General features: G+C 32.5%; 1 protein-coding gene across 2 annotated transcripts; it reads left to right on the top strand.

The window, feature by feature from the left end:
- The first annotated feature begins 8,130 nt into the window (after positions 1–8,130).
- Positions 8,131–16,585, top strand: LOC124355587. Of its 2 annotated transcripts, none has more exons than XM_046806759.1 (2): positions 8,131–8,616; positions 16,405–16,585. In XM_046806759.1, the coding sequence occupies exons 1-2, from the start codon at positions 8,179–8,181 to the stop codon at positions 16,480–16,482; spliced, it is 516 nt and encodes a 171-aa protein (XP_046662715.1). In that variant the 5' UTR covers positions 8,131–8,178; the 3' UTR covers positions 16,483–16,585. The 2 variants fall into 2 exon arrangements, with proteins under 2 accessions (XP_046662715.1, XP_046662707.1); XM_046806751.1 differs by lacking the exon at positions 16,405–16,585 and adding an exon at positions 15,357–15,462.
- The last annotated feature ends 9,753 nt before the right edge of the window (positions 16,586–26,338 follow it).

Consider the following 26,338-nt stretch of genomic DNA (forward strand, 5'->3'; position numbering starts at 1 on the left):
GTTTGTTGGGATCAGAATGCTCCAAAGTGTATGAATACGAATCAGCTACTACTGACTTTCTGTGGGAGAAGAACACTTATCGTACTTTAAATAGACGGTTTTAAACTAAGAAAGTCCGAATTTCACTGCCTCAAAGGCTACAATGGCGAACTCTGCATCCCTTGGAAGTCTCGGTCGAGATCATGTTCGATTTCTGACTTACTTACTTTGGATGGTACGTTTACAATGAATGGCGATCAGAGAAAGACTTCATTCCATGTTCACTACAGTCGGTCACTATAGGAGACTGTTGCTATTGAATATATTTTGTCTTACAATATTGGATTCAAAATCGCCACTGAACTAATGGCACTAGAATAAAATTCCATCACGCTTATACGAATCACGGTATATTGTTTCATCCGAGTTCTTGTGACTGTTGCATGATAGAGATCGTTCGAAACTATGACGAACACAATTAAGTATTATCAAAACACAGGAAAAGAGTAGTCTGCTTGCGCTGGCAATCTGCTTGAGCTGGATCTCTGTCTCAGAAGTGCAATGTTGAAACTAAGATGAACAAAATTAAGTGTTATTAGTAGTCGGGAAGAGAGTAATTTGCTTGCGCTGGATCTGTTGTCTCAGAAGTACAATGTTGTAACTAAGATGAAAAATGGTTTTGATGTCATACATAGCTTTCATCGTAGAATAGGATCGACTTGATTGCGGATTTCTTGTGGATCCACATCAAGTTCTATAAATAAAATAGTATGGAAACCGTAACAGCAGGGTTTGTGTGTGGCTAGATGGTCTATCCCCTTAATCCACAAGTGAGGATTTAAACGGTGGCTAGTTATGTGGACACCACCGCCCATCTTACCAGTCCTGTCCTTTTCTACTTACTTTGCCTTCGAATCAGTTAATTTTTTCTTGCAATAAAAATAGGGGTTTTCTGTGAATGTATTTGATCTATCCTTGTATCAGTAGAGAGGAAAACATGTTTAGATGCTCTGGTTGTGTGAATATACTTAAAATCCTTTGATTTGTTTCTAGTTGTTTACTATTTTTAAGATATACTTTTTTATGCTGTTCTATGTTGTTTTGTGGAATTTTTATGTCTAAGCGTAGTTTTTTTGTAACTGTTATAAAAAAAATCAAGCTAGGCCTTTTCTTATTAGCTAAAATTATAACATTAGTTGTGTTATAGCGATAGTGTATGAAAATCAAATCGACACTTATATTGTGACTAAAATATATTATATTTGTTTATAACATAATATGAAAATTATAATATTTATTTTTGTATATTTTGTACCCTCTAGAAGCCAAAAAACCCATATCGATGGACGATGGAACTAAACTCATGAAGCACACAATAGAATATCTGGCTTATGTAAGTCTTTTTTACAAGTTTGCAAGTTTTTTTATGAAACAAACGATTTGAACATAAATATCTCAACTGAGTTACAGACAAACAAACATATTCGTTCCTGTCTTGTTTTTCTGGTATGTCACCTGGTTATAAATCTCTTTCAAGCCGATAAGAATGTCCCAGGACATAGCCGACTGCCAAAACATAAGTTACGCTTCTATTTTTCGATCAAGATAAACTTACAACCGCAAAACAACGTTTCACACTGTTTATTGTCACCGGAACTGATATCAATCGGGAATATCAATAGTGTGATTATTTAACAATAGAATTCTTTTTTATTGGATAACAGACAGTCCACTGCACCAGACAGTTAAAGTATGACGAAACTTTAAGGATGATTGCTATTTTCCTCCTAATGGAAAAGTGTAACCCTGTGAGTTTTAATGCGGTACGATTTATATTTTTTAATCAAGTATAAAACGTTACTAAATATATTTTGTTGAGTTTAAATTAAGAAGTTTGTAGCAACTGATCAACATTATTAGCTAAAATTATTTCATTAGTTGTGTTATTACAGTATCGTGATGAAGTATAGGCTTATACTTTAAAATATTATACATTTGCAAAAAGCTAAAACAACTTTTTCAAACTACAGTCCCAAAATAACTGCAATTTGTCCCTGCCAAGAAAAGATGCCGAATTGTTTTCGATTTAGTTTTTTTTAATATAAGAGGAAGGAGGAAAAAATATATTGCGCCACTATTGGGAGCAGATTTTAATAAAGTTTCTACAAAACAACGCTTTTAAGACAATAAAATCAAGAATAGGTACTGCGCGATACAAGTTTAAAAATTGAATTTTTTTACACGTTTTCCAGTTGATATTATTTTTCCTACACGACTGAAAAAGTGATTTATTTATAGTATATCTTATCTAGTAGAAGCATAATTTAAGAAGACACAACTTAAGTACAAATGTGTCAGACATATATTAAATAAAGGTTAAAGGTGTTGACAAAGGTATAACTTACAGTGCATTCTGAGAATAGTCTGTGTTAAAAGGAGAGATGTGTGGTACGTTCAAATAAGGAAACGTCAAATTTAACAATAAAGGAAAAATATTTGCGCATTTACTCTGGAGAATGCTGAACACGTAAGAACAAAAGCGTTATAATTTAGTAACTGCTTCATAATGGCTGTCACATTCTGTGACTTATTACGTGCTACTCCTGCAAATTTAGTTCGTTTTATTTTAATTTTGTTCTGTTTCAGAATATGATTTTTATTTTTTTACTTTGGTTTCTAAATCAGCCTTGCCCCAGATTAAAGTGGACACCTTGACAGTACAAATATACAGGGTGTCCAGCAACCATTCGAACAAACTTTGTCACATTGTTCAGCAGGCCAAAACTAACAAATAATGCAATATAACAGGTGCCCTATTTCACTTCGTTTAGCGTCTGTCTGTCTGTATGTGTTTTTGGGAAAAAAATTACTACTCAAAAACCACTTAAGATACAGAATTCAAACCTAACATTTATGTTTACCTAGTGTTGGTCCTTTTCAGTGAAAAAATAAAACAAATATCTCATTGCATTTCAAAATGGCGGCCATTCAAAATGTTCAAATTGTATTAGCTTTGAAACGGCTACTTTGACAACAAATTCACCAGGATAACTTTTTTTAGCATATTTTATTACCAATTCATCAATTTTTGTTTCAAAAAGATTGAATAACAAATAACTGAGTTACAGCACCAAACGTAAAAACAGGTTAAATCCATGCATGGCAAGTACATACAACAATGTAGTGGATTTTTACGAATACACTTTTTAAGGTTCTTTATTAAAATAGTGAACAATATTATAACCTGAAATTTAATATTTATTTTTTTAATTTGTTTTAAGGTAAATTTAAAAAAGTTTTTAACCAATTGTGAATCCTGGTTTTTAAATCTAAAAAAAAATGTTAATAGGGCTACGTTATGGTTGGGTATAGGGTTTTCTTACATGGCAATTGTGTGAAACAGCGTAATTAATTCAATGTGTTTGAAAATTTTATTGAACATGATATTTTTTATTAAGAAATCAATGATTACATTACTGTAAAACTTTCATAATCGTTGCTCAAAGTGGCGTCCTTGTAACTCGTTGCAGATTCTGAAGCGTCGTAAGCACGATTCTCTCACCCCTTCAAAAGGATTACTGTCTTGAATAACTGCAGCAGCCTCAACAACTCTAGCTACTAGATCCATTTCATTCTGTATGGGAGTGGTATACACTAATTGCTTCATGTGTCCCCACAAGTAAAAATCAATGGGTGTGAGGTCAGGTGACCGTGGAGGCCAAGGGACGGGACCTCCACGTCCAATCCAACGATCTCCATACACTTCATTCAAATGTTGTCTAGCAATCAGGGAAAAGTTTAACAGTGTATGGACCGGTGCTCCATCGTGTTGGAACCACATTCTTTGTCTAGTTTCAATAGGAACATGTTCCAACAGCTCAGGTAAGATTTCCCTCAAAAAAACTTCATAAGTAGGTCCGTTCAGTCTCTTTGGTATAATGTGTGGCCCAATCAAATATCCGTCTACTATTCCAGCCCAGATATTGACAGAAAATTTGTGCTGAAACTTACGTTGCACAATTTCATGAGGGTTCTCTTCAGCCCATAAATGGCTGTTTCGGCTATTAAATATGCCATCTCGGGTAAATGACGCTTTGTCAGTAAAGAGAACATACCTTGAAAAATCGGGTTCATCAACTAATTTGTGAAGGAACCAAACGAGAGCAGTCTACCCTGCAAATTCGAAATTGCATAGTTAGTAGGCTCCAGCAAAAAATCGAAGTCTCTTTTATTTTATTTCTTACTAGCACATCAATGTTATCGTGTAATGAATTTTAAAAGTTTTGAGAATTTAAATACAAATTTCCTGTTATAATTTTCCCGAGAAAATTACTTGAAGTAAAATCTTAAGATGCAATCATTAGTAATATGGCAACATGATATTTTATGAAACATAACCCTTCATCAGACATACAAAATACTAGAGCCCTCGTTTTAACCATCGGTTAAAGTTGCAAACTATTAGTCACTCTTATTTCGCTTCAGTTTTTGTGTGGAACTTTTTATATCTGAAATAACATTCATATATTAAAGGTATTCAGATTGTCTAGGTATTCTCACTGTATTCAATTGCATCTAATGAGGCAATGAGAATACATATTCCTGAGCAATGAAAAATAATTAAGTTTTATGTTGATTTATAAATCTCTATGAAACCGGACAAGAATTTCCCAGGACATAGCCGACTGCCACATAATAAGTTACGATTCTATTTTCTCGATCAAGATAAACTTCCAACCGCAAAACAACGTTTCACTCTGTTTATTGTCATGGGAACTTATATCAACCAGGAATATCAGTTTCTTATTTATACGGTGAGAGTTAAAAAAATGGATAACCCATATTAATATTTTAATGGTGTAATTGGCTGCATGTTAGTTAAAAACAATAAATTTATACTCTATCTAGCAATTTTTAATGTAACTTTGGAAGCAAAAGGGTACTTCACTGTAGTTTTATTTCAAGAAAGTAAAATATTCAGAATTAGACAGCTGTCTGAAAATAAAATTTGATTACATACTTATAAAAAGAGAAAATATTTACAAAAAAATTAGCATTCAATATTATTTAACAATACTATAATTGTTATTTTGCACATAAATGTATAAAGACATACTGACTTTTATATTACATTTAATTGCAGTAAAAATTAGTCAAAACTGTAGATTGTCAGATTCAATACTACTATTTTTTTCAGTTGTCGAAGCTGTACGTAATAATATGACAAATTTAGATTGAGGAGAACATTGTCGTTTGTATAAATACTTACAGAACTTTGGCACAGATTATGGCCGTAAAGAAGTAAAGCTTAATGTACTTTTCTGTATATCTATCCAATAAAAGATGAGAATAAAAAATTGAAATGTTGATTTTAAGAGCTTAAATCTATATTAAAAAATAAGTTTTCTCCAAAATGTTTTCTCTTAAAAATAAGACATTTTGAAATTTGTATTCCCTATTATGATAAATAGTTTTCAGCACTCGGTATCATAAATTTAATTTAAAAGTGTAATTTTTTAGAAACCGAATACACAAATGTTATGGCTTGTTAACAAGAGTTAAATAATTACAAATGACCGTTTAATGAAATAAGACAGACCTATAACTGTTACTGGTCATTACCCTCAGTCATTAAATCTCTAAATGGAGGAGCCACTTGGTGTGGGGTTTAGATTTAAAATTTTGAGTTGCAATTACAAAATGGGGATCTAGGAAGCAGAAGCGGAATTTTGGTTTACAATGTTTTTATTTATTAATTATTGTATATGAAGAGGTGAATAGAAGTTTAAAGCTTATAATAGTATTTTTGGAAATGAATGTAAATAAGAAAATGCACTTTATATTATTACCTCTCAGGAGGTGCACAAATTACATTCGTGTAAATGTTAAAACCCATGTTTAAGAAGTCAACAGTTACTCTGGCAACGGACCTGGAAGCAAAGTAAACTCCCTACAGCTCTCACGCAATATCCTGAAGTGTATGTTTACACAACACCAACCCTTACCAAGCTGCAGCTATTTTCCTTTCCTAAGAGTTTATGTTTACTTCTATAATTATGTATAGTAATACTGTAGTATATTATTATTAAGAGTTGGACGTAATTTGTATCTTATCAACATAATATATTTTCTTATCAACCACCAAGTTCTGTATGGTGCGTGTAAGAAAGAAAACGCGTTTTACTACTAAAGCGTTTATACTACTAAATAATTTATTATATATATATATATATATATATATATATATATATAGTTTTGTTCGAAACGCAGGAAATCGTTTATACAGGTTTGAAATTAAAAAGGACTAGTCATTGTACCTCTTAAGCATTAGCAGTCAGGCAGAAAAGCAGGTTTGAATACCAATGTATTAAACAGTTTTTGTACTGTATGATTTTAAGATGAAGCCCGTGTACAAATGAAAAGACGAAATGAAAGTATTTGCTATATTAGCAGCATTACTACTGAAAACAAAGATTACTATAATTTTAAATCTGGCACGATACTATTCAATCATTTAAAGTGGAAATCGTAAGTCATGATCAGTAAGCTCGAGTTCATGAATCTATGAAACGTTACAGTAACCACTCAAAACATCAAATTACAGAAAGATCAGCCATAGAATTAGATTATCGAAAAATTGGTAGCGCGTGTTAAAGAACGTATGCTCACAGATCGATTGATGGTAACTTCAACCGATCACGAGATAACTACTACGCCCATTCCATTCATCTTGAGAAACGGACTCGCATCGCTGAGCACAGTTATAAATCCAAATAAGCAATTGAAAGCCACAAAATAAAACATAATTTGTTGGATTATTATTAATGTATTATTGACGAATGGAAGGCTTAAAAGGATTACAAATTTTCGGACATTTTCTATTTTTATATGTAACAAAAAATACTACGTGTCAATTATTAAAACGTATTACTTATACTTCTTCACGTGTAAAACAACCTTAAGGTTAAAAGTGTACAAAAATTATAAACTAATCAATATATGGTGATGATCTCACCAAAGACAAAGGTAACAACAGAAAAAGTTATACGTAAAAAGAACCAAGCATATATCTGAGAGTATAGAGTGGTTAGAATAAACATAAACCATCTCACAAAATCAGAAAAACAGGGCTGAACAACCTCACACCACACACATGTAAGAATATAGGACAATGTCTCTCTGACCCTTATGTAGTATATTTATGAGTGATATATTTTTAGAAAATAATTTCTTTTTAATAACATTTTATTAAGGAAATTAATTCTTTATATTAACAAACATCATACATTTCAATCATCTTTTGTATATAAAGGGAAATGTTTTGTTCATATCTTTTCTTCGACAGTTTTTCTTTGGGTTCTGATTATACTTGTAAGATTCCCCCGAATTCTACTACAACTGTCTGTAACTCCTTGGGGGGCTGTGACCAGAACTGTATTAACTGTATATTTCATTCCAACCATAACTTGAATACCCCATTTTCATGGTTTGGAAGTCTAAAAAATGGTTGGACGATAACGTCTTTCAAAGCATAATATGTACAATAATATTAACTCTCTCATGTTGTTTTGTAGTAATTACAATTAAGAGTTTGTTTGATGCCAATGTTCGTCTGATGAGTATAATGTGAGAATGAGGTAAGGTATTGAAATAAAAACTGATATTACTACCGATGAAAAATGAAAATGATAATTTGGGTTCTAGTAAGTTATTTATTTATTTGAAACACGATTATAAAGTACCTGCGTATTCAAAACAATACTAGAAAAGTGCTTTATTAACTGATATCAATATCATATTCTTACATTAATCTCCTGCTTTTCATACCGTTTTAGAATGGAAGTATACTAGAATTTAATAAATTTATAAAGTACGAAAAGAATTTACGATTGTAATTTACATACCTTGTAAGCAACTTTAAATTTATAAACAAAAATTGAATTATACAGTAAACAACTTCTTGTAAATTACATATGCTGATTACATATTTTAATTTTTAATATTTTAAAAATCTATGGTTTTAGACCCCTAAGCTATTAATATTTAGGTTAACATTATTATTAATAATTTAGTTCTACATATTATTATTTAGTACGGTTTATATGAACAATGAAAATATAGGCGTTTCATAGCAACATATTCTATCTGTTTCCTTTTTGTTTTCAAAACCACACGTTAATTCCATTGGCATGACTCAAAATGGCTTCCAAACAAGTCATATGCAAAAGGCTACCTTTGCTAAATTCCACATTCAACAACTCCGGTGCAGTTACAGGAAGTAATCTACTTCCTAAAACAGCCGATCACCCTTTCTTGCTGCTCAAGTCTACGGAGATGACTCAGGCGACCACGATCAGCCCCACTGGTGTTCATCCTCGGGTTCCCACCATGGGTCCGTGCCGTGCTCCCAACCCTGTCTGCCCGCCTCCACCCTGCGCCTGCCCACCTCCCAGCCCGACGGTCACCATGGGCAAGAGGATCATCAAGGCACTGTGGTTCTTGTCTAAGCTAGGTCTCTTCGTCGGAGTTGTCAAGTTCACTGTTGACGAAGGGCTGTGGGGTGACAGCGAGGAAACGGAAGAGCTCGCCAAAAGGATGGGCATCATCGGGGAAAAGGAAAAGGAGGACCAGAAAAAGGTAACATGATTCAATAAGAGGCAACAAATAAAACACAACGAAATTCTACTATCAAAGTTTTCAGGTTTATACTGCGTCGAAAATGCTGAAAAAAATCTTGTGACATGCTCTTAATGCTGAGAAAACTTTAAACCGAACCAATTGTAATTTGGCTAATTCAGGTATGGTTTTGTACTAAATTCAAACATTTTAATTCAGTATACTCTCAATATTTCGACACAGTGTGAATAAGAAAACGTAGGTATAGTCATGACATCAGCCGCGTAAGCTTAAGAATTAAGTTTACAACAGATCTTGTATTTTTGTACTTGTTTTTATTAACACAAGTACAGTACGTTATTTAAATGTTTGTACCTGATAATTTTAATATAATTTTATCTCTCTTCCTGATACGCATTTCTTTTAATAAGAAGTCAAATAGGAATTTCAATAAAGTGGCGAGGTTTATTAAAAAATGAAAGTGAAATAATTTAAAAGTTAATTAAACTGTAGAGAGAATTTACGCAGGTGGTAGGATTTCATATTTCTGTAAACTTTAGATTAAACAAAACTCATCACAACTTTAAAAAGGAATATCAGAGCAGCTGTGTTATGAATTATTTTATTAGTTAATAATAATTTCTAAGAAATCCTTTCAGATCTATGTTGTCAATTCAAACCGAGCAAACATATATTGAATGCGGACGACGACATTGATAGAACTCGGAAAGTTTCTTGGAAATCTCCTCCTTGAGAATAACAAGTTAAGTTACATGAGTTTTGTTTGTCTGATTTCATACTTTCTCAGTGCATATAAAATCAAATTAAACAATCTTTTAAATAATTCAAGTTGGAGATAAATGATACAACCAAGTGGATTTTCGCGGTACAGTTTGCTCACTACTACTAAATCACTAGACGAAATATCAGGTTGGTTACTTTATACTATTTCAAAAGGTGTATGAATGGTACACCCGAGAAGGAAGAAAATAAGTTATATTTTTATATAAATGAAACTTCCGTTCATAATTTATTCGAGTGGAGTTCTAAATGACCTTTGTAATGAAAAGAGCGGAGTATTTATTTTACCGAGTATTACAGATACTTCAACTATTGGAATATCCAACAAACACCCCGTACCTTCAACGTTTTAATGGTTGAAACTTTTAAAATATCATCAAATTGATCTCCTTGAGTATGGTAGGTGGAAGGGTTAATACATTTTAAATTGGGTGACCTAGTGATTAAAACTTTAAAGTGCAGGTTTCCGTAAGACAAAATAAACCGTTCGAACAAAGATAAAATTCTGCTTTAAAACAGGTGTGCAATGTTAGATTATTTCAATGTATATACATCTTTTTCTTTTATAAGGCATTTAAAACAAATTAACCATGTAAAAACGTCTGCTAAGTATGTGTAACCCTCCCTTAAAACTGGCTGTTTATAGGTTAATTCCCTTTCCTTTCCTTTCCAGATATTTTTAAAAGTATCTGGCAAAGCTCCCAGCATTAATTTGCAATTTTGGGGACAGTTTTACTCAAATATCTTTTTCTCTTATTATTAAATCAAATTTAATACATTTTATTATTTGGCATGAAATTTACAGTACAATAAGTGTATAAGTATGTATACATGCAATACATTTTTATAATAATATAAATTACTTATCTAAAAATTGTGTTTTATAAAAATTGTGATTTGACTTATTGAAAGGTGCAGAAAAAAAGATATTACAAAAAATAGATATCACTAGTCCAACCACTGTGTATGAAAGTAAATTTAATAGTAACCAATTTCACTAATTTTCATAAGTTAATTACACAAAATGATTTAAAATAAACAACCTTTTTCACGTTACTGTATTAAAAAAACCACATTTCCTTTAAGACCTAAAAGTATGTAAAAAACACAATTGTGTAGAAAAAATAAATACATAATAAATTTATAAAGACATTACACTAGAAAAATATTGAAACATACTAAACTTGTAAAGAATTTACACTGCAAATCAAGAACAATCATAGTAACACAGCTAAAGAACTTAGCAACAAACTGCGCTGTGGGTCGGTCACAGCTGACTAGCATAGAGAAACGTAACAAGTTACTACGTCTTATTGATTATGCGGTCCATACCACCGGTAATATACTATAGATAGTAAAAAACACAATTGTATTAGAAAACATGATACTTGGTGATCATTTTGGTGTAACATAAGTAATAATTTAATTATGTTTTTCTATTTTGAATTAAACCATCTTTTATGAACGTCCGTATATACGGACGGTGGAATTTTATGCAGATATTTTTGACCTCCGCATGGATGGACGATTGAATGGGTAATGAGGGAGATTATTACAGTATGGAATTTACGGTCCATTATATATAGCTTTATTACCTTATATAACTTAAACTTATACGAACTGAACTTAAACTTTTAGGGCCAAAAACTGATTATTTTACAAATCGAAGTTCCTAAGCAGTGATTCTAACAGTTTAGAAAAACTGTTTTTGTTTTAGAAAAACACCACTTTTTTAAGTGGTGGAAGTTTCTAATACTAGTACCAAAAATTTAAGTGACAGTAAAAATTTATTAAATACTAGTACTAAATTAATGTTTGACTCTTTTTGTTAAAATAAACATAAAAAATATGACACACAGCAATGACGGAGCCGTCTGAATTTCATTCTTACCATATCACTATACTCATGACTTTGATATATAACATTTTTTATGGTATATTACATTACTGTAATGATATATTACATAGCTTAAGAAAACCAGTAGATTTTATTGCACATGGTTTTAGTATTGTACTTGTACTGCAAAAGAACAAGAAAACGCAATAGAAATTTGTTATTAAATTCAGTGAGTATGAAGACGAAAAAAGTACCCATCTACGAGTATTATGTCCCTCGTTTGAATTTTATTGACAAACTTTAATTATATACAATATGTGTACAAATATTTCCTATATACGAGATCAATGATCTTTGAACACGTTAGCTTTGTGTGATTTTATACTATAGAGTTTAGACAAAAGAAACAATCCGTCCCTTACAGCTTTTAGAACAAATCAAGTAAATTTAATAACAAAATACAATGAACTAGAAACTAAACATTAAATATCTTAATTTTTAATATACCTTTTATCATTTTAAATCCTTGGCTCCTGAAGACACTGTAGAAAGTAGCAAGTTTGACTATAACAAACTTAAACTCAATTATATTTTTACATAACGGTAGTTAAGATAATTTATACTTTATTGCCTCACTAAAGGTTTACACAACGTGTGATGATTTCTCAAGAGAAATTGTGTGTCGCTTATCTGTATTGCCACAGAGAGACTGTTACATTGTATTGTCACTGCTGAACTAAATTCTTTGATCCAACCGAAGTTCATATGTAGTATTTTGTACTTGAAACGGGGTTAAGTACGTTAAAACTTTTAAATTAATGTTGAGTTCATATTAAAAATTATTGTGTCATTAATTTTGATTATTGATTTCACAATAACTACACCACAAATTTAATTATTTGTGGGTAGGATTATGTACATACTGGTTGTTCCAAAGTCCCACCCCCACTTTAAGTTTAAAAAATAATGTAAAAATATTATTTGGAGATAAGCAATAACATTCACTGGGGAGGATTTAGGTGATTTTTAAAGTTAATTTCCTCTAATTGAGGTGGGAGTAGAGTCCAATGAAAACAATCTATACGAGATGACACATTAAGGGTCTGAGGAATCGTCTTTGATATGACCCATCAGAGATAAGACCTCTTATAAACGGTCTGAACGGGGCAAAACAAAACCAAACCGTGACTGTTTAATCGAGAAACCACCGTTTCGATTTCCGAGGAGGGTAATACAAATTTTCAAGTGGGTTTGGACAGTTTATTCTGAAAAAAATAATAGAACTGATTAAAATGCCACAGGCGTGAGTCTATAGTTTAAGAGCTTCCTTATGAGTTACCAAGATATCCCTATGGTTACAGTTACATCATGTTTACTATAATGTTTTTAGAGTAATCAAGCTGTTAATGTAACCTTATTGTAGGAACTCAATTTGAAGGTCTTGATAAAAGAAGAATAAAAAAATTAAAGATATCTAAGTAGACTCCATGCAAAATCTACAATTGACGTGTTCTGAATAGTGACTTTGGCTATCTAATCAATACCCTTTTATGTGAAGTGTCACTTAATGGGTCACCCCCTTTATTTATTTGCAGTGCCGTTTACTCCCCAGTTTTGGTAAGTAGCTTTAAAATCAACCTAAATCGTTGCTGTTGTCGGGATATATTACTACATATTCCAAAATGATATTTGAAAACTATCAGTCGTTTAAAAGTGGGGGATAAAGACTTTTGGGACGCCCGGTATAACAGTTAACAGTCCCAGTTTAAACAGTCGTTTAAAAGTGGAGGATGAAGACTTTTGGGACGCCCGGTATAACAGTTAACAGTCCCAGTTTAAACAGTCGTTTAAAAGTGGGGGATAAAGACTTTTGGGACGCCCGATATAACAGTTAACAGTCCCAGTTTAAACAGTCGTTTAAAAGTGGAGGATAAAGACTTTTGGGACGCCCGGTATAACAGTTAACAGTCCGGTATAACAGTCCTCGAAAACAGTACTAATATTTTATACGAGTTTTAATAAAGTAGGAATAATACACATTACATAAAAAATGCCTGATGAAATGCAGTTTTATAATAATAATTCATTACTTGTTTATAGTTTGATTGTTTTAGGGAAAAACAGTTAACCAGAAAATTGTAATTTTTGCCAGTCCTCTGAGTGCCGTTCACGGTTACGGGAGTCCTTATCTTAGGTCACTTGTGTATACAATGCTATTGAACTGATAACAGAGAGAGGATTGAACATTCATTGAGGAATATTAGTATGCTACTAGTAGGTGTTCCACATCGGATATGTTCTTGTATTCTGTACTTGTCCCTGTTACTACATACAGTAATACTAAGTAATGATAGGAAGAGAACTGTTACATTCCTGAACACGTAAACATCGCTAATTCGTTTATACATCAAATCGAATTATGCAGGAGTTTTATCTTGAAATTGTTTACCTTAAAAGTTAAAGTATCCCCTTTTCAGCACCCTTTTCTCCCAACCCCAAACCTAAAACGATTGAAATAACATAGTAACACATATGACGTATCAAATTAAAGACGATGAAAAGAGAAACTTTTTGTAAAACAACAGTTGTATTGATTAACGCGTATTAAGACTTCCTAACATCTAAAACACGAGCTATCCAATTCCATACGTTACACGGGGTACTTTGCTTTTTAATTTTGTTGTAGGGTGGAGATGGGAGGATTGAACAGTGCTCAACTTTAAATTTTCTCCCAAGGGGTTGGACTTTTGCTACAAACTCCATATTTATATAACTTTTAGTCATTTTATGGATAAAGATACAAATATTTTTAACAACACATCCTATATAAACATCAATGCGGCTGCTGCATAAGAAGCGAATAATGTTAAATTCACTGTTACGGTACATTAGAATTTCTACCAGTATATAAATATAACTGGTGGGTTACCTTAAATTGCGATACATGTTTGTTGATTAATTAGGATTTTAATTACTGGTTTGAAATATTAAGTAAATACCTATTATACATTTTTACATTTAGGCTAGATAAGTTTAATATCAACGTAAATGTTGGAAGATGGCAATCAAATATTGTATTTCAAGTGTTAAGTTTTACTATATTAATTCAGTTTTACTATAACATTCTGTCTGTCTGGATATTACATAACAAACGTGACTTGACAACAAGTTTCTAATTAACTTTTCGATTTATTTTGATATCAATTAGTTAATGGCAACACAACATTAATAAATTATTAGCAGCCAAAAGCGTTGTGGAAATCAGTTTTACTTACACATATGTATGTATGTATAAAAACAGAGAATATAGAATTTAAACAAAGCAAAAACATAACAACGAAAAAAGCACAACTTAATTGAGCATAACTTAATATTGAGACATATTGGACATTCATGTTTATGGTGTTCAAAGCCAAACATCATGTAAAAGTACCCTATGGTAAATCTCATAATATTCTCACTTAAGAAGCGCTCCCAAAAAGAAGAAAAGGTTTATAAATTTCTTATTTGGAGACTCCATTTGTGTCACAAAAGTAAGATTTATTGCTTACAAACGACATACTTAATGTGAAAATATGACATCAAAGGTTAAAAGCTTTAAACTTATACATAATTTATTACGAAAACCTCAGAACTTTAAATAGTCAATAAAGTGCTCTAAATTCCATCTCTTGAAGTGCGATAATGTACGATACAGTATGTTAATTTTATATGTGTACTATCCTAATTTAAGAAATTAAATGTTTTTAAGCTGGACTCGACGTTTCTATGCTTTTTATTTACTCTGCTGAATGCTATAAATAAATGTTTTATTATTCAGGCAACCCGATAATTTTATTGCTCTGTTTTATATACTATATACATAATTTAGTTTGTTAAACAACATTACAATCAAAACATAATGCGTGATGTTTCAGGAGTCATAACTACTATCTCTCTAGAAGCAATCTTACTAGCCTCTGCATGGGGACACCGTCGTACTGAAAATTAGGGAAGATTTTAGATTGGAACATACACAAAATTAAATGTTTCATGAGTCAGCATCCAAAGGCATGTGAGACACTGCCGTGCTTAAAACTGAGGAGTTCTTTGACTTGTAGAGTAACTAAATGATTTGTTTCAGGAGTCACAGCCAGCATCCAGAGGCATGTGGGACACTGCAGTGCTGAAAGCTGGAGAAGTTTTTGAACTGGAAGCTTAACTAAATGATATGTTTCAGGAGTCACAGCCAGCATCCAGAGGCATGTGATACACTGCCGTGCTTAAAACTGAGGAGTTCTTTGACTTGTAGATTAACTAAATGATATGTTTCAGGAGTCACAGCCAGCATCCAGAGGCATGTGATACACTGCCGTGCTTAAAACTGAGGAGTTCTTTGACCTTGTAGAGTAACTAAATGATTTGTTTCAGGAGTCACAGCCAGCATCCAGAGGCATGTGGGACACTGCAGTGCTGAAAGCTGGAGAAGTTTTTGAACTGGAAGCTTAACTAAATGATATGTTTCAGGAGTCACAGCCAGCATCCAGAGGCATGTGATACACTGCCGTGCTTCAAACTGAGGAGTTCTTTGACTTGTAGATTAACTAAATGATATGTTTCAGGAGTCACAGCCAGCATCCAGAGGCATGTGATACACTGCCGTGCTTAAAACTGAGGAGTTCTTTGACTTGTAGAGTAACTAAATGATTTGTTTCAGGAGTCACAGCCAGCATCCAGAGGCATGTGGGACACTGCAGTGCTGAAAGCTGGAGAAGTTTTTTGAACTGGAAGCTTAACTAAATGATATGTTTCAGGAGTCACAGCCAGCATCCAGAGGCATGTGATACACTGCCGTGCTTAAAACTGAGGAGTTCTTTGACCTGTAGATTAACTAAATGATATGTTTCAGGAGTCACAGCCAGCATCCAGAGGCATGTGATACACTGCCGTGCTTAAAACTGAGGAGTTCTTTGACTTGTAGATTAACTAAATGATATGTTTCAGGAGTCACAGCCAGCATCCAGAGGCATGTGATACACTGCCGTGCTTAAAACTGAGGAGTTCTTTGACTTGTAGATTAACTAAATGATATGTTTCAGGAGTTACAGCCAGCATCCAGAGGCATGTGAGACACTGCCGTGCTTAAAACTGAGGAATTCTTTGACGTAGATTAACTAAATGATATGTTTCAGGAGTCACAGCCAGCATCCAGAGGCATGTGGGACACTGCCGTGCTGAAAGCTGGAGAAGTTTTTGGACTGGAAGCTTAACTAAATGAAACCAGCTGAGTTATCTTCAAATAAATTTTCTCTATTTTGGACTATTCTAAATCCTTGTACTTCTAATAAATTAATGTGTGGTTCATCATTTGAATGATGCGCTAGCTTGTTTTCCATTTGCGATGAAGGAATTAAGAAGAATTTATCATGTCAAGTAGCCTAGTACGACTTATCAAAATAATTTTATATTAGTGTTTTTTATCTAAAATACTGTGTTGAACCGAAAGATACATTTTATTCCAAAAGGTTTTATTATTATGTCATTCTAAAAACCAGTAGAGCATTCCTTTCGAAACAAAAATATCTAAATTTAATCTTCTGGTTATTGGACAAACAAGAAGCATATTTGCATAGTTGAATATAAATGATGTAATCGAAGGTATTTTCTCATTTTCGTGCTCACCGAAGCGGCACACCTGTCAAATAATGGGAACAAATTGCGTCTGGCATGGAGCAAAGAATTTTAATTAATGCAAACTGGACCTGTCACTTTACGGAGAAGCTGCCAAAATAATCACTTTCTCTTTATATTTTTAAGGAATATTTTTATTCAACCAATGTTCCTTGTACAACCCAATGTGAGTCGAGAATGAATCAATGCAGGACCTGATTTCGCAATCGGTGATAAACAAAGCACAAGGTGCTAAAACCTTCATTGATAGAAAATTGGGAAAGAGTGTGGATCAAAATAGAGAACAAGGGAATTTATATACAGTATAGGAGGAGTTTAAGGAATTTCATATGCCAGGGACAATCCCGGGAAGGCTGAGGACTGTAGAATGAAGAATGTACGAAGTATGACGAGAAAGTTAATGCCATAGTGGAGGTAATTAGTGACAGTCAAGTAAAAAAACTTTAAGTAGAAATTTAATAGATCACTGGACTTTGTTAACTATGGACTTTGTTAACCTACTTAATTCAAATTCTCACAAAACTGCTAGTAAGTATTTTACCAACTAAAAACAATCCAGTCCCAGAATTGTGAGTTCTTCTCTGGAATGCTTTAAACGTTATTTCAAGAGTTTGTTAACACACACCTTTACAATGCATAACGTGCTCTACATACAATGTTTACAAATGTTTAAAATGTACGGGTTAGGCGCTTTATTTTCTTTCTTTCTACAACATGCCAAAGAAGGCATGGTTTGATTCATCGTGGTCTAAGTAAGAATATTAATGTATATTAAGATCGTGATCCGATCCAAAACATAGTCCTCCTGGACCTTTCCAACTTAGTAAATTACTATAAGCTGTTAAGAACTGGATAGGCAAGGTATAACTTAACTGCTTCATAGTCTTATACTCTGGTTCCATTCACATTTAACTTTAATTTTGATCGATCTACCGTTTAAATTTACTTGATCGATCTACCATATCTTGTTATCATCATCATTCCCGCCAGCCATACACAATCATGCATAATGGGAAAGAATGGGCAAAACATTTCCCTCTTTAAGTGCATGGAATTTGATCACGTAATGTGAGCTCGAGATGACTTACAGTCTAGATATCTGTATACATTCCGTCTAGTTTGACATAAATAATGCACATACATGCTTGACCCTTCCTTGTTACGGCCGATATCTGTTTTTCAAACTCTCAGTAAATCAGACGGTGCCCACCCGTACACACCCGCCCTGTTAAATCAACCATTTTGTCGTAGTTTGTTCTTAGTGATGGTCTTTACATCCTACAATCTTTTCTGCAGGCATTTTTATTTGGACAATCCCTGTGAACAGATAGATTTCGAGTTCCAGAATTGATTCATAGGGTGCTCTTGCCGCGCCTTTACTGCGCCCAAAGCGTCGGATTTAGTGAATTATATCGGCTGATTATTCGTTAGGTAGTATCAGCTGTACATCATACTCAGGAAGGATGAAGCAGACACACGGGAGTAATCTATCTAAGGTGGCGAGCTTGTTCAGCGCCACCTTACAATACATGTATATGTGTGTTTGCGCGCGCGCCCCCCCCCACACACACACACACACACATGTTCAAACGGCAAAAGAAGAATCCCCTCCTGGATAACCACGAAGGCGTTTGCAACTTTTTCCACAACCCCCTCCCATAATGGTTTTACTAAAAATTGCAGTTCTTATCCAAAAGTACACCCTCGACCGCTTTTCTGAATTTTGGATGAGATTTTCGACATGTTCGTTACCATTGCCGACGAGGGTGGGGTGTAGGCCTCCTACTAAATGTAGAAAGGCCTTCCTGTCGTTGTAGATCTTAAGATATAGCTCAGAAGTATTAACGCAATGTGTGCAGCCTATCTCGCGTTGCATAACAAATAGGTTTGAATACTACAAGATCTAGGTTTTTGCATTGATGATGCAGATAAATATTTAATGTTTTTAGAAAAAATATTATTATCATCTACCTGACTTAGGAAATGGGGTTTACAAGTTTTATGTGCGTAGTCGCTGTATAAATCGCAAAATATACAAATAACTCAAAACATTAATTTATAAACGCTACTTAACAGTACTAATTTGACTTCTATAACAATTCTTGTGCAACAGTTGTCACCCATGTAATGTATCAAACATACAGAATAATCTCATTGTAATTAAAATATACACTTTTGTTTAATTTGAATCAACCTCATTAGAACGTTTTAATTTTATTTATATTTAGTGGGAACCTACCTATTGCAGCTACCCTCGTACTTGGATTTTCAGAGTTAATGTGATTTTCGTTTATCCCCCAATCATGACCTCAATCATCCTGTTTGAAAACCTTCAGGACAACGAACGTATAAAGATTAAAGATGTATAAAATAAAACAACAGCAATACACGATAACAACCGTAATATTGCGACGGAAGCAAAACTTGAAATGGAAATGTGCCTTGAATATAAAATCATGCAATATAAACTTTTAAGGTGGTAGCCCTTCGTATCCGTGCAAAGTTTTCATCTCGGCTACTGTACAACATAAAGCATTGGAACGTATTTTTAAACGTAGGCAGTTTAAAACAACTTTCATTCCTAATATTTTTTGTTAACTTCTAAGGTTTTTAAATGGCGGGTGTTTAAACTTTCAAAGAAACAGTTACATCTTAGCTGCTAAGAATTGTAGAATAAATCTTAAGAATTTTCCAATTCTCAGACCGCGCAAAAAACGTGTATTTGAATTGTTGTCGATGTCTTTTAATGTTTCAAGATAAGGGTCCCAGTCTGTACACATATTTGAGACGTACACAGTAAGATAACAATACGGACGAACACAACTCCTGTATTTCTAACTGATTTCAAACAAATCACGCAGGATTGTATTTGTATTACTCGGAACGAGTTTGCAAGCCATCTAAATTCAATTAAAAGTTTCAGTATGGCTGCTGTTTGTATTAATTTGTGAAACAATTTTTACTTCGGTTGGATTTTTCAATGTTAAACGATTATAGTTTTGAAGTTATCTCGTATATCCATACACATTGTAAATAGGTTATATTCCTTATAATTTATCAAAATATTTCATACTATAGGAACAACTTTTTTAAGAATTACAAAATATTTTGTGTTTGTAGTTTAGTGTTTAAGTCGCGTTGACTATACTTTACTTGTATTTATATTCTTATGTAAGGTTTACTGACAGTTTGAGCACTTATATGTAGGTCTCCAGAATTTTGGTAATAATATATTAAAATTTAACTATTATATCCATTACAAAAAATTAAATTCTACCATCTTAAAATACATTTTTATTTTATAATTTATATCGAGTTTTCATCTAATGAACCATAAATGAGACAGTTTATTAAAATATATTGAAGATATTACTAACACAACATTTTAGTATTAAAATAGCCCGATTCTTAGATACATTTTAAAATACAGCAATAATTGAGGAATTTCCCATATTTTATTCTTAATTAATAAAATAATATAAATTTATAGTATTAACAACTTCAATTTATTTCACCAAACTTATAATTACCATATTAAATGAATATTCAAAAGGAAATCATTCCGAATTGTGGAATTTAGTTGCTGTAATGAACACCAATAAGGTAAGTTTTGAGAAATTTCGTGGTTTAGTAGTTTATATTTATCTTTGAAGGCAGTTTAATGACATTTATCATTAATGCTTGAGCAAAGCCTCATAAAGTTTTTGTTACACTTCAGCACCTAAGTGACAACGTGTATGCGAGAGACACGCCGAGTGGTATTTTCTTTCACAGTTTCTGTGTTTGTATGATCAGTAAATTTTAAAGACTTGTCTATAAGTTACGAAGCTCTTTAATATGCTCTTTAAGCTTTCTGATTCATTCTTAATTCTTAAATATCAAGAACATGAACAGATAATTTATCAACAGAATTTTGAAAGTATTTATTCAGCTATATAGAGCTTGTATGTAATTATTAAACATCTAGATATTTCACCTCCTGTAAGCTAGAAAGAGAAGTGAGTTTCCAAAATGTCCTATTAATTTGTATTTCAGTTTTTAATTTTATTATAAATTGTTCCCAGTTACTATATGTACGTGTAAAGGTAAAGCAAAAGGGACCATGGGCACAGGAAAGGGATTTATTCATAAATTAGCAGCAGCATCTTATTTTGATAGTTTTTCGTCAAATCCTTGGCGAAATCTTATAATATGTGATATTATGGATGAATACAGAGTTATCGTAGAGGCGTTGACTCAAGTCATGACAATAAGAGGAGATAACTGACAGTACGTACGCACTTTCTTCTCAGCTTTAGTGTTATCTTTTGGAAACACGAAAGCACATTTCCTTTCCACGTAAAACATGTATACTCATCCTGCCTTACACGCCAATACCATTACCTATGAAATAAATCTTTGTTTCCATTTGTAGACTTAACTGGCCTTTGAGATTTCCCTGGTAATATATCCAATTGTATTGTTTGTATTACAAAGTTTTATTAGTTTGTCATAAATTATACTCGTAGATAGGGCGTTTCATTGAGATATTGGATTAACTTTGTTTCTCATACTAGTGGCGAAGAATAATTAAGTTTGGAATGGTGAATTACTGTGGTTAATGTTTTAAAAGCTTAGGGGTTACTTAATGAGTTTTAACAAACATTTTTGGATGGAAGTGACTAAAAATATAACAAGTTTGTAAACATCCTGAAATTATTAGAAAGTTAGAACAAAACCATATACAATAAACATAAAATACCGAAACGGTTCCACGGGTTCTAGCACAGTCTCCTTGGGGGAAGGGTCGATAAAGCTGAGAATTAACCAGGAGCGATGGTGTAGAGCGGCTGCGGAGTAGCGTACATAATCGGTTGTATATTACACGCCACTAATCTCTGGGGCTGAATATTTAGTGAGGTGTTGTTCCTAGGTTTATTGACGACACGATCGATCCAGCAACGACCACAAAAGGTATTCGCTTTTAACAAACACGGGCTTTCAAGTTTCGTAAAATTTAATTCATTCTTAAAAATGTAATGACACAGATTAAATAATTTTCAGTTTTGTCAATAACATTACTAAAGAATAATTTCTTTAGTAATGATAATCATAATATAATAATCATATCATAATCAGTAATGATAATCAAACATCAAGTTAATACTTGATGTTTGAGTGTAAATACAATTTCTACACTTATTATAAACTTTTTTTCTTATGACACGGCTAAACTAAAGAGTATTTTCATTGCAATTTTTGTTGCAAAGGAAAGGGTGATCCCTTTGTCTTTAATATGTAAGTATAGTTTAAGTATTTTAGAAATTTTGTTGGATCAGAAGCCATAATGTTATGTAGTTACAAAATTAACGAAGATTTCTAACTATTGGTTATATTTTGTTAATTATATAGCAAACAAATCATTTAGCTTGTATAAATATAAACATGTGTGTGTGTGTGTGTGTGTGTGTGTGTGTGTGTGTGTGTGTGTGTGTGTGTGTGTGTGTGTGTGTGTGTGTGTGTGTGTGTGTGTGTGTGTGTGTGTGTGTGTGTGTGTGTGTGTGTGTGTGTGTGTGCGCGCACTTGAGTGTAATAAAAACTGAAACGTTGATTTGACTATTTTCAATTTGTAAATCTGTATTGTACTATGAAATACACTACACAGGTTTTAGGATAAAAAATATTAAACATAATACTTAGCTACGCTGGAATGTTTCATTATCCCAGGACTTCTCTCTAGTCTTATATTAGACTCTCAATAAATTATGTAATTTTTTTTATACTTTTGTTAAATTAACCAATTAATTATTAAATTCATTATAAATGTCATTAATTTATAGATTTTTGTGGAACATAAATTCACTAATTCGATATATATATATATATGTGTGTGTGTGTGTGTATATATATATATATATATATATATATATATATATATATATATACTGTATATATATATATATATATATATATATATATATATATATATATATATATGTTATTTCATTTCAGTTAAGGATTTTGTTGCCTTTAAATTTTGGGCACATGTTGATTGAAGTATGAAATATTTAAAAAACAATGGAACATTGAGGTAGGTTATTTGTTGGTATAATCGTATAGTTTATTATTAAAAATTCCATTTTCTGTATTAAGCGTCATTATAAGCCCCTTGTATTGATTTAAATAATATAAGAGTGGCCATCATATAGAATAAGATGATTTAAATTGGTTATTGAATTTTACAGCCAATCGGTTGATATTAAGTTGGTTGATGGGATAAGAACAAGTGTCTGATTAACACGTGTGTTGTAGTAATCAATTGGTTTATACCGAACAAAAATATTCTCGCAAAATGAGTATTGGAAATTTGGAATCCCGTGGGGCAGAGCTTCATAGACGGTGTATGTTTCAAATTCACAAAAGCTAAGATCTAGAATGTATAAGAGCTTTCGATTGAAATCAAATGAAAATATTAAATAATAATTTTAGATTCATAAAATCACCATAAAACTTTAAATAAAGAAACTCTTGTAATAACATAACTTCTGATAGGTTTAACTAAAAGAAAAAAATTAAGCAACTTTACTGATCTTTATGCATACTGAATGGCGTCGATTAAATTCCTGTTATCAGAACTTTCGAGAATAAAGTCTTTATGGTATTGTAAAATTAATAATGACGAGAACATGGGTCACACCCTTAACAAGATACAGTTCAATCAGAGTTACTCAGTTCTGAGAAAATCTGCTGCTCACTCCTTTTATCCTTGTTGTACCACTTGAAAGGAAGTTGTTTCCAGAATCCCCGAGAGTTGGGCAAACACAAAAAGAGCAAACATACGTCACTAATGTGCTACGATCCTCTTATAAGATGTTGCTTTACTTAGATGTTAGCTACATCTCCAGTCATAACGTAAAATTTATGACTTTTCAAATACACGTGAATTATTTCAGTGATGCTACGAGACATTTCGATGGACACATTCGATCGCTGGCATAACAAAGTTTGCTCGTTTGTATTTTTTTTTAGTTACCCAGGTGTATTTTTGTAGTACAAAATCATAGTTTTGCGCCCTAGTTCACCCTAAAGTAGAACTGAATATATTTTAAGGACGAAATTAAACGAAATGAAAATTAAATTTTTAGTATTAATTATACAATGCAGGTTAAATTGTAAATATCGTAGAATGAAGATAATGGCAATACATACGATAATAATACATTTTGTACGTTAAGTAACAGTTAAGTCATTACAATTATCATTTTATAATCAGCTTACGGAAAACACACACAGCGCATTATGTGGTTTTGTAGATTTATTGTTTGTAATGTGTTACAACATGTTACCGTACCATTGAGCGTACTCCTATGATTTATTTGTATATATTGTTATTATTAAAAACTTTATAGGCTGAGCTTTAGCGAAGTGATCCACATTTGGGGTTAAAAATATTTAATTTACGTTTGTCTGTCTCTCTGTCTGTTATCTGTTTAGCCGTCTTGTAAGTCTATATTCGAGTAACTTGTTGGCGAAACCCATCACTAGAGGGACTAGAAAAAATAATTTCTGTCCGTTTGTCTATCAGTCTGTATCCGCAAATATCATGAAAACGAACTGACATACAGACATAAATCTGTGCGTGAAGCTTCATTTCTATATGATGAGAAACACTAAGTTCGATTATGTACGTGTCACTCCATGGGATTTAGATGAGCGTAACTTATATTTTTACTTTTTCTTATTGATAATTATGATGCCAACGAAAAATAGTATAGCAAATAAATTTATAAACTTATATGACACTCAAACATGTGACATATTAAAATATGTAGACTAACTATCCCAACACATGCAACATCATTTTATAGTGACTCGGTGTGTGGAAAGGTATTATTTGGTATGACATTGATATGAAACCAATTTGATGAAAACATTTGAAAGTATTTTTCTCAAGTGAGGAAGATTTTGTATGGAAGATTCATATGAGAAATTTACTTATTTAGACTTAAATTTGTTTAAAGAAATTTGATTTCTCCATATGGTAAACTTCTGAAGTAGTTTATGGTAGCGGCTGTTTTGGCAAAGAAACCACGAGGTCTGGCACTGCGTGGAACCCTGAAGTTTTGATCTTCTGAAGCAAATCTGGACTGTCAAGCTTTGATGTGACGAGACGGCAAAGAAACAACGGATCTTGAATGAAGAATCCTAGTGGTGCACGTCTAATCATGGAGTTCGGCTATGCGTTGTAGAAGCTTATCACTCAATAAGCTGACACAATCTCTTTTGTTTGCCGGGCGATTTGAAAATCTCTTTCCCCTACGATTGTATGTCTGTGGGGTCTATCCGCAGATCATTTCACGTATGGAATGACTTTAAATTTTTCATGCAGTCTCAACGAAGCCTATTAAACACATGTGGCGTGTTACTACCTTGTATTTGAGCGAGAAGGCTATTCTATTCTGTAATTATTTCCCAAGTGTTTAAAACGGTATTTGAAAACTTTATGTATATATTTAATCGATCATCATTAATGCGAACACTTGATATGCATTCCAGTCTCCTACGTAAGGTACTGACGACTGGGTGTGGATGAAAATGTAAGGATGTGGAAATGGGTTGGGGGAATTTTTCCGTGTAATTTTAAATAGTCCGGCCTTTCAGGATGGATCATCACTAGCTATGGGAGATTGCGAAGGCAAAAGTATTATTTTAAATTCCTCATAATTAAGTGAAACTAAAGATAAACCACTATGTTAAAAATTACACGAATTTGGTCTTTGAAACAGACAAATTTTTATTAAACAACGGTTCACAGATCCTTTAAAAGTTCTAGTCCAAACACAAGAATCTTAATCTTTGGCAAAGAGATTTATTGAACATGGGTAGTAAGTTGAATATTTTGTTGAGGATTTATTGAAGAAATGTTTGATTTATATGAAATCTATTGACATATTCTTTTAGACGGAAGTTTCTTAAAAAAAAAAAAAAAAAAAAAAAAAAAAAAAAAAAAAAAAAAAAAAATACTTATAACTCTTTCTCAATATTTGTGTTATTAATTCACTTGACATAATACTTTTTAAAGTTAAAATTACTAGAATTAGGTCTAATTTCTAAGTGTGCATTCTTGTAGATGGGCGATGTGATCAACTATAATCCCACCTCTCGAATTCGACGATTCCTCAACCAAGAAAAGCTGTCAGATTATATTTATTGAACTTTTACTCCTAAGTAGCACACATTCCCTTACTTTAGTTTAATAATTATATTTAACTCAATTTGTAACAAAAATAAAGAAGAACATCCAATATTTGTGTTTTATACTTTGTTACTAGTATCTCAGTGACAGTTCGAGGAAATAAAATGTGTACTATCGCCCACAACTTTTTGTTAGGAATATAGAACGTACTATGTATGCAGAATAATAAGAATATTCTCATTATGAGTAATTATATTCTG

The sequence above is a fragment of the Homalodisca vitripennis genome, chromosome 1 (assembly GCF_021130785.1).
Source record: "Homalodisca vitripennis isolate AUS2020 chromosome 1, UT_GWSS_2.1, whole genome shotgun sequence".
In the NCBI taxonomy this organism is placed as follows: domain Eukaryota; kingdom Metazoa; phylum Arthropoda; class Insecta; order Hemiptera; family Cicadellidae; genus Homalodisca; species Homalodisca vitripennis.

Coding starts and splice junctions, on each gene's coding strand:
- LOC124355587 (XM_046806759.1), top strand. CDS start 8,179: ATGGCTTCCAAACAAGTCATATGCAAAAGGCTACCTTTGCTAAATTCC. Junction 8,617..16,404: donor AAAAGGAGGACCAGAAAAAG/GTAACATGATTC, acceptor GATATGTTTCAG/GAGTCACAGCCAGCATCCAG.